Source organism: Xiphophorus maculatus, chromosome 16, assembly GCF_002775205.1.
Source record: "Xiphophorus maculatus strain JP 163 A chromosome 16, X_maculatus-5.0-male, whole genome shotgun sequence".
Taxonomy (NCBI): domain Eukaryota; kingdom Metazoa; phylum Chordata; class Actinopteri; order Cyprinodontiformes; family Poeciliidae; genus Xiphophorus; species Xiphophorus maculatus.
In genome coordinates, this window is record NC_036458.1 from 527,107 (window position 1) to 541,402 (window position 14,296).

The 14,296-nt window shown below is 48.5% G+C and overlaps 1 protein-coding gene across 1 annotated transcript; it reads right to left on the reverse strand.

The window, feature by feature from the left end:
• Positions 1 to 1,291: 1,291 nt before the first annotated feature.
• On the reverse strand, positions 1,292 to 13,647 carry mvp (major vault protein). The gene is made up of 18 exons (XM_005816639.3): positions 13,506 to 13,647; positions 9,229 to 9,407; positions 8,890 to 9,085; positions 8,661 to 8,784; positions 8,368 to 8,499; positions 8,187 to 8,281; positions 6,931 to 7,167; positions 6,628 to 6,750; positions 5,038 to 5,259; positions 3,968 to 4,203; positions 3,696 to 3,893; positions 3,484 to 3,628; positions 2,695 to 2,906; positions 2,502 to 2,618; positions 2,294 to 2,420; positions 1,852 to 2,040; positions 1,615 to 1,768; positions 1,292 to 1,478 (listed from the first exon to the last, which is right to left on the reverse strand). The coding sequence occupies exons 2-17, from the start codon at positions 9,390 to 9,392 to the stop codon at positions 1,643 to 1,645; spliced, it is 2,643 nt and encodes an 880-aa protein (XP_005816696.2). The 5' UTR covers positions 9,393 to 9,407; positions 13,506 to 13,647; the 3' UTR covers positions 1,292 to 1,478; positions 1,615 to 1,642.
• Positions 13,648 to 14,296: the final 649 nt, after the last annotated feature.

Genomic DNA, 14,296 nt, shown 5'->3' on the forward strand with positions numbered 1-14,296 from the left:
AGAAATACCTGAACTGAACCTTTAAAAGGTTCTGTTTAGTTGTAGTTTTTAGCAGCAGGATGCTAAACAGGGACCGGCCCGCCATTTTGGATGTGAAGTTACGACCGTTCTGTCCCAACCCTGACCCCTGACCCCTGATGTGACTTTGACTGAGTCCACACTTCATAGGGCTGAGCTTTGGACCGGGCCAAGTAGTTCTGTGACTAAAATAAATAAGACAGGTGAGATTCTGCAACCTTGTCTGATTCCCCTTTCTACTTTGAATCTGGGCCTCGTGACAAAGACACACAGCTGTTGATATGGTTACCATGTTAAACACCAATACCAAGAAAACTATTTCCAAAACCAAAACGTCTCAACGTGTTAACAATAAATTGATGTTCCACAGATTTGTCTTGTATTTGTGACATTTTGTTTTTCTTTCCTCAGTTTGTGATTATTATTTTTATTTCTTCTTTTTCTGCTCAGTTTATCAAATCAAACTTTTTATTACTAATGTTCCTACGGTCAAGATATTTTCTTTGAATTTTCTATAAAGACCAAAAAACAGAACATTGCTATAAATCCGCCTTTTAACTCAAAACGCCATATGCAGCAATGAATTGTGGGTAATACACTTCGCCAAAGTCCATAAAAATGGAGAATGTGGGACACACTGCGACCTTTAACCTCCAACATGAACGGCATCTGAAGGACAGGAAGGAGGAAGGGACAGGATTTGGACCGGACCGAACCTGAAAGGTTCTGGTCAGGTTCACAACCAGATCATCCACAAGGAAACCGAAGCAGATTGGATCAGAACAAAGTTCTGGGGAAGGAAGTGGATCGGTACCGGGAATGAGAAAGCAGAAAAACTCCTGCTGGTTTAACATGAACAGCCAATCAGGAGACTTCTCATTACTGGCTGCTTAGAGCGTCAACCAATCACAAACCCACCTCAGCCTGGAGGTCCGATCGGTTCCGACCGAGTCCGAGCAGCAGATTCACCCAAAGACCCCACTGCTGAAGAAAAACCATGTGGGAGTTTAAAGAAACTGATATTAGCACCAGAAAGGTACGGGGTGCCATTACTGCCAAAAACTAACAGCAATGATCAACTTTATTTATCCTCTTATTATTCAAAGTTGCATTTTCACTGTTAATAAATGTCAGTTTCAAACTAAATGTTTAATGAGCTAGCTAAATATTTAGCTAGCTCAGAGCTAGCTAAATATTTAGCTAGCTCTGAGCTAGCTGAGCCAGTGAAACTGCCTGGTTCTACATCAGAACCCAGTAATACAAACAGAACCAGTCCAGTTGAAACATGTCAGTTTTTTATTCCTTTCGGAGCAATGACAGCTGGCTGTAAGGCAGAACATCATCAGAACCCGGCTGGTTCTGGTTCTGATGCAGCAGAACCAGAACAGGAGCGGGAGGCCCACTAACGGTTCTGTTGGGTTTCTTCAGGAAGAAGAAGGCGGTCGGTCCGATCACCTCACCTGGAAAACAGAACCAGGAAGAGGTTACCGCTTCATTCATCAGAACCGGTTCTGGTCCTGCTGGTTCTGATGCTCAGAGCAGGAACCACTGATCCAACCTGGAACCGGTCTGGTCCAGAACATCTCCAGGACTTACCAACTGTCCGAGCGGACGGTACCTGCGCTCACTGGGCCGGGCCCGGTCCGGGCAGCGCCCCCAGCAGGCCATTAGCGGTGGTGAACAAGTTGATGGGCGACGAGCCGTCCGTGATCAGAGTGGACTTCAGACCCAGAGACTGCAGCATCTTCACCTGCAGAGGAACACGGCGCCTCGGGTCAGAACCGGACCACGACCGGATCGCTTCCGGACCCGCCCGCAGCTTCAGAACTGTACCTGCAGTTCCGGCCCGGCCCGGGCGATCTCCTTCAGCGTGTCGCTGCCCAGACTCTCCATCATCTGCCTGAAGCGCTGACTGTCCAGCTGAGACAAACGCTCCTGCTTCTCCACCTCCAGGCGGTCCAACTCCTTCTTATAGCTCAGCTCCTGTTCCCGCGCCTTAGCCAGCCGCTGGAGCTCCGCCTCCTGAGAAGCAGCAAGACGGACAAACAGGAAGACATTTCATGTTGGAGCCTCTTCTAATGACCTGAGCGTGCAGGAAGCCATTTTCAACCTTTGGAGCCGATTATCCAAAGATCAGAAACAGAAAGTGGGTTGAACTGAAACAGGAAATGGTATGACAGGAAGTGTCATGGTGAGAAACAGGAAGTGTACTCTGGTCTTGGCATGAGAAACAGGAAGCGCGGCAGCGACCAGAACCCCAGAAGTGTCAGCGTACCGCCTCGATGCGCTGGGCTTCAGCTTTCAGTTTGGCCTCGTTGACGGCGGCCTCGCCTCGGATCCGCGCCGCCTCGGCCTGGGACTGGGCCTCGGCTTTGGCCGCTCCGGTGCTCTCCACCGAGGCGCTGAAACACAGCAGGGAGCGGGTCAGAGGAGAACCTCAGCCATCTAGATTGGTTCTGCCGGTTGGAACCCGGCTGACCCACCTCAGCGCCTCCAGCTCCAGCAGCTCCTTGCGGGCCCGCTCGGCCTCGGCCTGGTCGGTGATCTTCTGCCTCTCCAGCTTGCCCCGGGCCTCCTGCTCCAGGCGCTCCGCCTCGTGTCTGCAGAGACAAACGGAACCCGATGAGCGAGGCCGACCCGTCGCGGCGGGTTCTGATGACGTGGCGAGTGTCGGACCGGGCCGCCGCCTCCTGGGAGTTGGTGGTGATCTCGATGGCCAGCTGGACGCTCTTCTGCAGGGCGTCTCTGGTCCTCTGGTCCACTGGCTCCACGGACTGGATGTCCACGCTGCTGATCACCAGGTTGTTCTGGGCGAAGCGCAGGCTGGGGCGAACCGCCAGCTTCTCATCGAAGCCGAACACGGCCGAGCAGATGATCCGGTTCGAGTTCTGGACAGACAAAGCTAATGATAGCTAATCCGCTAGCAGTGGCGCTAATAATAGCTAATCCGCTAGCAGTGGAGCTAATGATTGCTAATCCGCTAGCAGTGGCGCTAATGATAGCTAATCCGCTAGCAGTGGAGCTAATGATAGCTAATCCGCTAGCAGTGGATGCTAGCATTGCTTAGCAATGATTGCTAGGTGGTTTATAGCCTAGCTTCCCCAGATGAATTCTAATTTTCTCATCTCTTTTGTAAACTACCAGTTGAATAAACATTTGGTTGTAAACTTCAAGTAGACATTTATGTTCATGCTCTTATTTTGAAGAGACTTCAAAATAATTTCATTCCATTTCCTCACCTAAAAACTACAGAATCGGACCTGGACCCGCCTGGACTGATTGGATTGGGCCTGACTGGGAGAAGCCCCTCCCCCTGATCAAGCATGGGGCGACAGTGGGAAGGAAAACTCCCTTTTAACAGGAATAAAACGCCAGCAGAACCAGAACCTTTTCAGAAATTGTCAGTCGATTAATCTCTGGTTCTGACCCAGTTAAACAGGATTCTAGGTGGAAGCGGGTTCTGACCTTGTGGAAGTCGTCAAACTGGACTGAGGCGACGGCACCTCGGATTTTAGAGGCGATGGCTTTACAGGCGTCGCCCACGAAGTCCGGGACGGAGAACAGCGCCGCGGCAACGGCCGGTTCTGCTGGGATCTTCACGGCAAAGTGCCTGAAGGACAGAGATCGACTTCAGAACCAGAATCGGGACAAATGTTCTCTGATCGGTGCCTGGTTACCAGTTGTAGGACAGCTGCAGCTGCAGGCGGGCGTGGTCGGCTGTTTCTATGGTGATGATGTCGGTGCAGAAGTCGGGCCCCAGCAGCAGGCAGATGGCCTTGATGACGTTGGCCCGTTTGGGTTTGTCCCCGGACAGCGACAGGACGGTGAACTGCTCGTCCGGCCCCAGCATCACCATCTCGGGTCCGAACACCACCCTGCAGAGAAACGCCGCCGCCGTCAGCCGATTCCTTGCCCGCCGCCGCCAAACGCCCCGAGGACGGCGCCTCACCTGGCCTTCTTCTCCCGGTAGTCGTAGACCTGCACGGCGGCGTTGTGGGGGACCCTAAAAGTCACCACGCGCGTCTTGTCCCTCGGCCGGCCGTCCTCGCCGCCGTGGCGACTGGAGCGGTCGGCCAGCGGGTCGCGGCGGGTCGCCAGCAGCGCCTCCACGTTGGCAGGCAGTTCCTTCTCCCACAGCTCCTCGTCCTGGTTCAGCATGTAGGTGTGTCCGATCACCGCGCGCACCTGAGGGTTATCACCATGGCAACAAGGAAAGTGCAGAGGGTTTCAATGTGTAGTTCCAGTCGACAATGTAGGAAGCACAAAAATAATCACAGCTGACAAGGTCAAAGGTCAAAGGTAACCCAGCCGGAGGCGGAGAGGCTGGCGATAAGGAACCGATACTCATCGGTCCGGTACGGAAGCCCTGAAAGGTCAGGGGGGAAAACCTTTGACCTGATTTTATTTTCTCAGCTTTATTAGTCGTGTGAAGAAAAATAACAATATTTTAAAGTTTGTTCTTTTTGTTCCCAGAGGAACATTTTGTTCCTAAACATCGACATCAGGGCAGGAACGATTCCTCGAATGATTACTAAAAGAATCATCTACAAAAGCCCTGATTAACATTTTTTAAACTTCTTTATTTATTTCCTTTAGAAAACATTTGTTCCTTTTTCCGATTGTTAAAAAGCCTTTGGGTTCAAGTGATGCCAACTCCCGCCTGCAGGTGGCAGCATTTCTCAGCTGCTTTCTGCCTCAGCCTGACTGTGTGTAGATCCAGTCCACAGAAATCCAGTCATTTAAGTTTGTTAAAGAATAAAAATGATTTTGTTCTCTATGTAGATTTTGGAAGAAAACTGAAATAAGCATCAGAGTGAGAACAGGACGGACTGAGGATGCTGGACATTCAGATCCTCAGGTAATCTCCAGTAATCTGGATTATTATATTCCTGAAAACCTTTCACAGAAAGTTGCTTGGAAACTGGCCTGAACTTTGAACGCTGCGACTAGAACTGAATATTTGAGCTTAATCATCATTTGACCTGCAGCATGTCTTAGGCCCCGCCCCTTCCTGCTCACCTTTCCAGTCTTGATGTCCCGGACGTAGATGCCCTCGTTCTCGTCCAATGGGATGGCGCGCTGCGTCAGGAGGACCTCCACGCTGGCGAGGGGGACGTACTCCAGGGGGCCGCGCAGCATCCAGCGGTCTCCGGGGCGACGTAGGATGCCGCTGCGCCGCGAGCGCTTGGCGCTCTCCTGCATCAGCTCCTCCTCTTCCTCGTCCTCCGCTGCTTCCTCATTCTGACAGAGAGAAGGGGAGCGGGGGAGGATGGAGAGAAGGGTTAATGCGGCGATGCATCGGAGAGAGGGATGGGGCGAGCGAGGGGGACGGGGCGAGCGAGGGGGACGGGGCGAGCGAGGGTTAGGGTTCTGCATATGAAACCAGGACTGGAAATAAAATGGTTGAGACAAGAAGAGGAAGAGGAAGAGGAGCGTTATGGAGACATTTTGTTCTGATCTAATGACTTTCAGTTTATGGAGATAAAAAGCAACAAAACTCCTGAACAAGAATAGTGGTGGTGGTGTCATGCTGTGGGCCTGGTGCAGAAACTGGATGGAAAAACAGCCAGAAAGGGGCGTATGAATATATATGAACCTGTAGGTGGATTTACTTAAACAAATCCTATTTGTTTAAGCCGAGTCATTTTAACACAAAGTCGGCTTCACTAAACAGGTTCTGGTTCTGGTTCAGTGACCTGCTGTTACAGAACCAGATCTGTCTCTCAGTGATCAGTTGGATCTAATCCAGGCAGAGGATGAAGCTTTTCCTTCAACTGAGGCCCGTTTGGTGAGGATTCCTGCCATGAACCACGCCCAGCGTTTCCTGGAAGCTGCAGTCAGTACAATAATCTGAGGCGTGGCTGCAACCTTTCAGCAGAAACCAGGTCTGCTGTTCGACCCGGTTTCGCCGGGCCCCAAGATCCTCCACTCAGACAATTCAGAGGCCTGATCCGCTCTCAGGTCAGAACCGGCTTCCTGCCGTTTGTTGGATCCGTTCTTCTGCTTCAGCAGCTTCACATTTAAATCTGTTTTCAGAAGCAGGTCAGCAACAAAGTTCTGGTGTAAAAACAGAACTGACCCAACGGAACATTTCATTAGACGACAAAAACAGAGCAGCTGGAGCTCTGAAGGAACCAGAGAGAGGGGGAACCCTCAAGAGCAACTGAGAACCAGAGGGCACCGCTAGCTGAAAAGCTAGCTGTGCTAATGCTAAAGCTATATAAAAACACATTATTCAATGAAAGATTATGCTAACTCGCTACCTCAACACAGTATTTAATGGAAGCTAACGCTAACTTACTAAACTTGTACAGTATTTGGTGGAAGCTAATGCTAAAGCGCTTAACAAGGTATTTGGTGGAAGCTAATGCTAAAGCGCTATGCCTACATGGCGTTTATTGGAAACAATCCAATTCAACCATGTTGACATCCTAAAACCTGAAGGCAGATTTCAAACTTTATTTCACTGAAAGTTTGAAGGTGAAAATGCAGCTAAATCCAACAAATAGAGAAAAGCTCTTCTGGGTGGCAGAAATTAAGAATATGTCAGCTTCATCCCTAATCCAGAATAACAATCTGCATCCAGGACAGAAACGCGTTGCTCCTCACCTCCGTGTCATGAAAGGCCTCCACAGCCCGCAGAACCAGGCCTTCCTCCTCCGACAGCACGTACACGCTCTGGATGCTGTTTTCCAGCTCCTCTCCAGGCTGCAGGAAAAATGAGCGCTCCCCCTGCAGGACGGAACAGGAACAGCAGGTCCATCAGGCCCCGGATCTTCACTCAAGACTTTGATTAAATCAAACCGCTGGGAGATTCACAGATTCATTTGTACCTTTCTTAAATCTTTCAGAGAAACATTTTAAACATTAATAATATTTGAGAAGCTCATTTCAGACTGATGCTGTGCTCACCTTCACCACCTTCTTCTGGCCCAGCTGAGGCTTCCCATCGGCGCCGACCGGGTCCAGGATCACGCAGTACTGCCTGCTGCTCAGGGTGGTGACGTTCACCACCCCCACCACCTCCTCGGCCACAGACGGGACGTGCGCCTCCCTGTCGGCCATGGTGACCAGCCACTCCTCGCCCGTACGCCGCTCACGCCCGCCGGCGTCCTTGAAGGGCCGCAGGGCGCGAACATGCAGCGCTTTCTGGAAACAAGACGCAGATCTCAGTCTGGGGAAACTCAAAGTGTTTCATAAATACTTTAGTCTGTAGAACATCACAGCTGCTGCAGAGTTTAAACAGGCTCCGCCCCCTCCCTCTCTAACCCCGCCCACCAGCTGTGAACATGGGATCTTTAAAAGGAAACCGATTTTGCTCTTCCAGAAACTTAAATTTAAAAATTGAGGGACTTTTTGGTGTAACTGGATTTTATTGCTTTATTTCAGATCTGATGATAATAACAGCTGGGTTTAACCCCAGTCTTCCCAGTTCTCCCAGTCTGCTGGTTACTGGACATTCAGGTGAAGACAGGCTGGACGGACGGCTTCATTATTTGCTTCTGCTCGGCTTTCCTTTGTCCTTCTCGACAGTGGAGGCGTTTCGCTCCTCACCAGCTGCTGCATCTAGGAACCACAGCTCTGGTTTCGCAGGGCTCTGATTCTCACTCTGCCTGGAGGAAACGAACCGCTGAGTCTTAGACGAGCACAACGTCAGTAGAACGGCTTAGAGGATTTAAAGTTTATAGATTTAAAGACGTTTCAGGGCATTTTTTAATTTCTGTTAAAACTTCTACAAAATCTGAAAGAAAATGCAGGAAGCTGAAACACTGAGGCTACATGGGTTCTGCAGAGCGCCGGTCCGCTGGTTGGAAATGCTAAGGCAGCGACCTTTGACCTATCCTTGCTGTTTAAAAACTGCAGATAAAACTGGACGGCAGACGGTGAATCAGAAGATCCAGATATAAAATAAGAAAATCTGCCTCCGAATTCAAACCCAGACTGAGAATCTAACGCCGCAGTAGAAAACAGTCTGAACATGAGGAGGTTCAAAGGTCAGTGGCTGCTGGAGTTTTAGGGCAGGATGTGACTGACTCACATCCTGTGGTTCTGGTGACGATCTGAGGAACAACCAGAACTCTGAGGCCCACAGGTACGGCGCCACCTGGTGGCGCTGAGCTCCGCAGGTCAAGGATTAGAGGGAGAGGACACAGTGGAGGCGGAGTCACCTTGTCAGTCAGGATGAAGGCGTTGACGATGTCGATGACCTCTTCGTGAGCGCCCGGCAGGTACGCCCCCACCTTGCTGACCAGCCACTCCTCACCTGGACAACAGCAGGACAGGTTGTCCTTTAGAAGCGTCTCCTTAAGGCCGGCCGCTTCCGTCCAGTTGGACGGTTTGGACCGTTACCTGTGACTCTCTGGACGCCGCCGCGGTCTTTGCCTTCCTTTCGCGCCCTGAGCCGGATGGCCTGGTTCTCCCGGATCACCGTGGCCTTGATGGTCTCCAGAACCACCACCTCCTTCCGGGGGATGTAGGTCCCTGAGAGCGCGACAGGAACCGGAAAAACACAGAAACTCTTCAGGTTCCCCTCAAACGCCTGAAGTTTCTAACAGTTCCCAGGCCTGTCAAAGTATTCAGGGTGAAGGAACCGCCTCTATCGGGACCTAAGACCGGATGACCCCTGACCTGACCGCACCAACCTGGACCTTCGAACAGCCACTCATCTCCAGCCACCCGCTTCACTCGTCCCTCGTCCTCAAAGTCCAGCAGCGCTTGGAGACGGAGCGCCGTGTCCGGGTAGACGATCTGCAGCGGCGTCACATCCTGGAGGAAAACACGGAGCGTCAGACATCCAGAACCAGACCAGGACCGAACCGGGCCAGGATCAGAACCAGAACCAGACAAGTCCAGCTGCGCGATGTTCCCCACCTGCTGGATCTCCTCTCCAGGGTAGAGTGGGAACGGGTCCCGGGTCAGCCGGATCTCCAGGTCGGCATGGCGCAGCTTGGCCTGACCCGATTGGTCAAAGAGGACCTCATTGTCGTCGTCACGGGCAACGGGATTGGACACCACGCAGTAGTGGCGAGGCGGGACCATGATCATCCGGACCGGCGGGAACAGAACCCTGAAAGACCAGATCCAATTTCAATCCCAATAGGAAGTCAAACAACCAGACGGATTCTGGAGAAACGTTTCAGGTCTGAACGCGTCCCGGCTTGGCGTCGGGTTTCCGGCGATGCGTTTAGGGGAACCCTGAGCTGGACTCGCCTCTCGTTGTCCTGGCGGATGTAGGTGAGCGGTCCGATCTCCACGCGGGCGATGTTGGTGTTCTGATCCAGGACGTGGATGTAGTGATGCGGCGGGATCCGGATGATGGACGAGTTCACCTGCATCTCCATCTCTGGTCCGGGATTTCCTGCTTTTCTGGACATGAAGACGGTCAAGTTCTGTAGAGGACAAACGACTCCGGTTTATTCAGATCCAAAGTGAAACAAAATCTGATTTAATAAAAAATCCACATAAATTAGTTTAACAGATAAAGACCATTTGATCTGATGGATCCCTTTACTGTCCGAAGGTCAGAAGAACAGTTCGGTTCAACAGTTCGGTTCAACAGTTCGGTTCAACAGTTCGGTTCAGGTAAATAAAATCTGTAGTTTAGTTCAATAATTAAATTGCTCAAATCTTTATGTTGGGTAAATTGTATTATTAGTAATTATCAAATATTTGTTGTATCATGTAGCCTTGTAGTTACATTTAGATAATGTTTCTGTGTGTTAAATAACTTTGATTCTTTCTTGAGACTTCCCTGGGAAATAGAGGTGACAGCTACTCTCAGCAGCTGTTGCCCTGCAGGACTTCCTACAAGACAGAGGTGTTAGTTGCTCCCAGCAGAGTTTTACAGTCCTGCAATAAACTCTGCTCTGTGCTGCTTTGAAGCTATACAACGTGTCCTATTCGACGCCGTGCCTGGAGCAAGAAGAATTTAGATTGTAGATAACATGTGTTTAGTTTAGTGATTGTCTTTTAGCACTGCAACTAAAATGCTTCCTAAGAGCAATAAAAGAGAGGAACAGACAGATGTGTTTCAGAGCAGGTTGGAGATTTGTAACTGAAAGCACATCTCTGTCTGCTCTCCTCGCGAGAAACAAAGAATCTAACTCTCTTGTCTTTCCTGTGTTTGTTTAATAGGTATTTAGACCTGACACTTTATGTTTGAAAATAACTTTAATTTTATTTTCTCTTTGTTCCTTTTAAATTAGTTTGGGCTGAAATATGAAATATTTTAATTTTTTTAACCCGTTTCAGTCTGGTCTGTTCTTGAATTATAAAAGTTACATTTATTCATTTCATATCTTAAATCTGTTTTAGAGGGCCAGTTTATATTTCAAATATATTTTTAGGTTTGACTGAATTTGTCTGTAAAACTCATTTTTAAAGTAAATTTCTCTCTAATTGATCATCATCAGAATCACGAGAGAATCTCCAGAACCAACAGAACCTCCAGAACCAACAGAACCTCAGCATGTCAACATGTTAATTTTCCTCAGTTAAAGATCATCTCCGATCTTCACTGATTTCTGAGGTTAAAATGTTGAACGATTCAACTTGAATAATTTCCACTGAAATATGAAACGTCTCTCCTGATTGGTGCTTTGGTTTGGGTCAACCTTCAGAACCAGATCAGTTCCTGGTTCTGAAGGGATAAAGATTATTTCCATCAAACATCTGCAGCTTCATAACATCAGTAATAATAAAAACAGAGAAAATGTTTTCCTGTCATAAACTTTTTTATTTCAGCCTCTGAACCAATAAGCCAGATGCTGCGTTCAAGATCAGCTGGGAAATTAGAATCCTTTCCTGTAAACCTGTCAGGACGTTTAATAAAAACCGTCAGAGATCTGCTTTGTCACCCTGCTGCGGTTCTGCAGAGGTTCTACTGTGAAGGGTTCAGGAACCGCTCAGATTCTGTAGCTCAGATCAAACATGGAGGTCAGATTAATGGTGTCTTTGCTGCGGTTTTGTTGAGTCCAATTCCTGGTAGGTTGGGGGAAAACTCAGGTCCAAAGTTCAGGCAGAACCAGGTCCTGCCGGGTCTGTTCACCTCAGCTGGTTGCTGGAACCAACAACCATCTGGTTCTTCGCACCAGGAATTGGACTCATCAGAACCTGTGGAGGTTTCAACGTAATAGAATCATGCCAGCATTTTGGCCAGCCTGAGGAGGTCAAAGGTCAACTCCAGGGCTGATGACGAGACAATGGGAGGAGGAGGATCTCATCAGGAAGAGCAAACACACCTGGAATCAGAGGTATTCCCAGAGCCACGCCCCCACAGCTCATTGGTCGGTTCCACAAAGCCTCATCAGCAGCAACACTTGCTAATCAATTCAGGCCTGCTTCTCCTGGTGGCTAACGCTAATGGCTATCGGTCTGTTTCTCGGCTGGTGGCTAACGCTAACGGCTATCGGTCTATTTCTCTTGGTGACTAACGCTAACGGCCAGCGGGCTGTTTCTCCTGGTGACTAACGCTAACGGCTATCGGGCTGTTTCTCCTGGTGGCTAACGGTAACGGCTATCGGGCTGTTTCTCCTGGTGGCTAACGGTAACGGCTATCGGGCTGTTTCTCCTGGTGACTAACGCTAACGCTAGCGGCTATCGGTCTATTTCTCCTGGTGGCTAAAGCTAATGGCTATCGGTCTGTTTCTCTGCTGGTGGCTAACGCTAAGAGCTATCGGTCTATTTCTCTTGGTGACTAACGCTAACGGCCAGCGGGCTGTTTCTCCTGGTGACTAACATTAACGGCTAGCGGGCTGTTTCTCTGCTGGTGGCTAACGCTAACAGCTATCGGTCTATTTCTCCTGGTGACTAACACTAATGGCTAGCGGGCTGTTTCTCCTGGTGACTAATGCTAACTCTAGCGGGTTGTTTCTCCTGGTGACTAATGCTAACGGCCATCGGTCTGTTTCTCCTGGTGACTAATGCTAACGGCTAGCGGGCTGTTTCTCCTGGTGACTAATGCTAACGGCTAGCGGCCTGTTTCTCCTGGTGGCTAACGCTAACGGCTATCGGGCTATTTCTCCTGGTGGCTAACGGTAACGGCTATCGGGCTGTTTCTCCTGGTGACTAACGCTAACGGCTATCGGTCTATTTTTCCTGGTGGCTAAAGCTAATGGCTATCGGTCTGTTTCTCGGCTGGTGGCTAACGCTAACAGCTATCGGTCTATTTCTCTTGGTGACTAACGCTAACGGCCAGCGGGCTGTTTCTCCTGGTGACTAATGCTAACGGCTAGCGGCCTGTTTCTCCTGGTGACTAATGCTAACGGCTAGCGGCTTGTTTCTCCTGGTGACTAATGCTAACGGCTAGCGGCTTGTTTCTCCTGGTGACTAACGCTAACGGCTAGCGGGCTGTTTCTCCTGGTGACTAACGCTAACGCTAGCGGCTATCGGTCTATTTTTCCTGGTGGCTAAAGCTAATGGCTATCGGTCTGTTTCTCGGCTGGTGGCTAACGCTAACAGCTATCGGTCTATTTCTCTTGGTGACTAACGCTAACGGCCAGCGGGCTGTTTCTCCTGGTGACTAATGCTAACGGCTAGCGGGCTGTTTCTCCTGGTGACTAATGCTAACGGCTAGCGGGCTGTTTCTCCTGGTGACTAATGCTAACGGCTAGCGGGCTGTTTCTCCTGGTGACTAACGCTAACAGCTAGGTATTGCTAAATGAGATTCAGGCCACCAAATAAACCTGATTCTGTCTTCCTCTATGTGAATACATTAAAGCTGAAATATTTAAAAAAACAAGCATGAACTTGTTAACTAGTTATATGGACAATTGAAACCACATTTCTTTTTATTTATTTTTTACAGATAAAAGCAGAATATTAAAATGTTTTCTGTAGCTAATAGAACAAAAGTAAAATTCAGTTTTCATAAATAATAAAGTGATAGTGTCATCATGGACCAAGCATGTGTCTGAATGAAAAGGCTTGTGTGATTGATTGAGTTAACCTGATCATTTTACTGTGTGAATTAAAGCTGTTACTGTATAATTAAACTGTTTATTATTCTTTAAATGTTTATTTATATGTTTTTTTTTATTTAAAGAAGAAAGAGGCCAGAATACTCACTTTCTGGAATAATGCATGATAGTTATGCTGTGGTTTGTATGGTAACGAACTTTTGGCACCTTTGGACTTCCATATATCCTACGGAGTCTTATCAGTACCAGCTGCTTCTTAAAGTGGAGAAGAGAAATCTGCCAAGCCTCGTTTTCCTCACAGATAAACAGCAAATTGTCCTTAAAATATTAAATTAAGACTTTGATCCTACAGATGAAGCAGAGCCGCGTTTTAATAGTTTTAACGGAGTTACGTAAAGTCTCAAATAAAGCTGGAAATAAAACTGCTTTAATGTGGTGGACGCAGCGGGTTCAGAGCAAGCCCAGTGTTCCGGTACCGGACGGGTTCGGCTAGAGTTCACCGAGCAGAATATTTTCCAGAGAAGTGCGGAAGTGTAAAGTGACATGCGGAAGTGCCGCGGCGGCTCTTACCGGACTCAGGGCGCAGACAGCAGCGCAGGCTCCGCTCTTACGGCTTTGGATCGGAGGACCTGGACGAACCTTCACGGCGAACCGGGACTGAGACCAGAACTTGTTCGGTTCTGGGAAGGGACGGAGTGGGCGTGGCAGCTGAGGAATGGAAGGGTCACGTGGTTTACGGTCTGCAGCAGCTGCTGCGTCACCAGGTCAGGTAGAGATTCCTCAGGTAGAATAACACTGTAAAAAATAAACCAGAACCTGTAAAAGCGACCGATCCACTAATCACACGAAAAGGAAGGCAAGACTTAAAAATTAAAATAAAATCCTTTTAATAATAGTGTGGGCGTGGCTTAAAGTCTGAATGTAACCTGAGGGCGCGACTCTGCAGGAAATGTTTGGTTTCCTGTAATAAGTCTTTAATCTAAATGGAAAGTATTTCCAGACTTATCTACCCTGCATATACATTAGGAATAAACAATAATTCAGCAATCAAATCTATCCACAGGATGAATTTTGACTTTATATGGGAACAGAAAACTCACTACATCAGAAAAGATAATTTAACCAAACAGTTTGAAGATGAAGAACTGCAAGATATTGAATTTGACAGCATGAACTTTAAAAATAAACTGGCTTCGGTCATTTCTAACAAATCAAAATGAATTATGGTTCCATATTCCAAGTAAAATATTTTCAAATCTGGGTGGAGTTAATTTTCTTCTTAGATGTGACTTTGACCTTAAAAAACTGCCTGTTAAACTTTCCTTCTTTCACCAGCAAGTTTTATTATATTGGAGATTAAT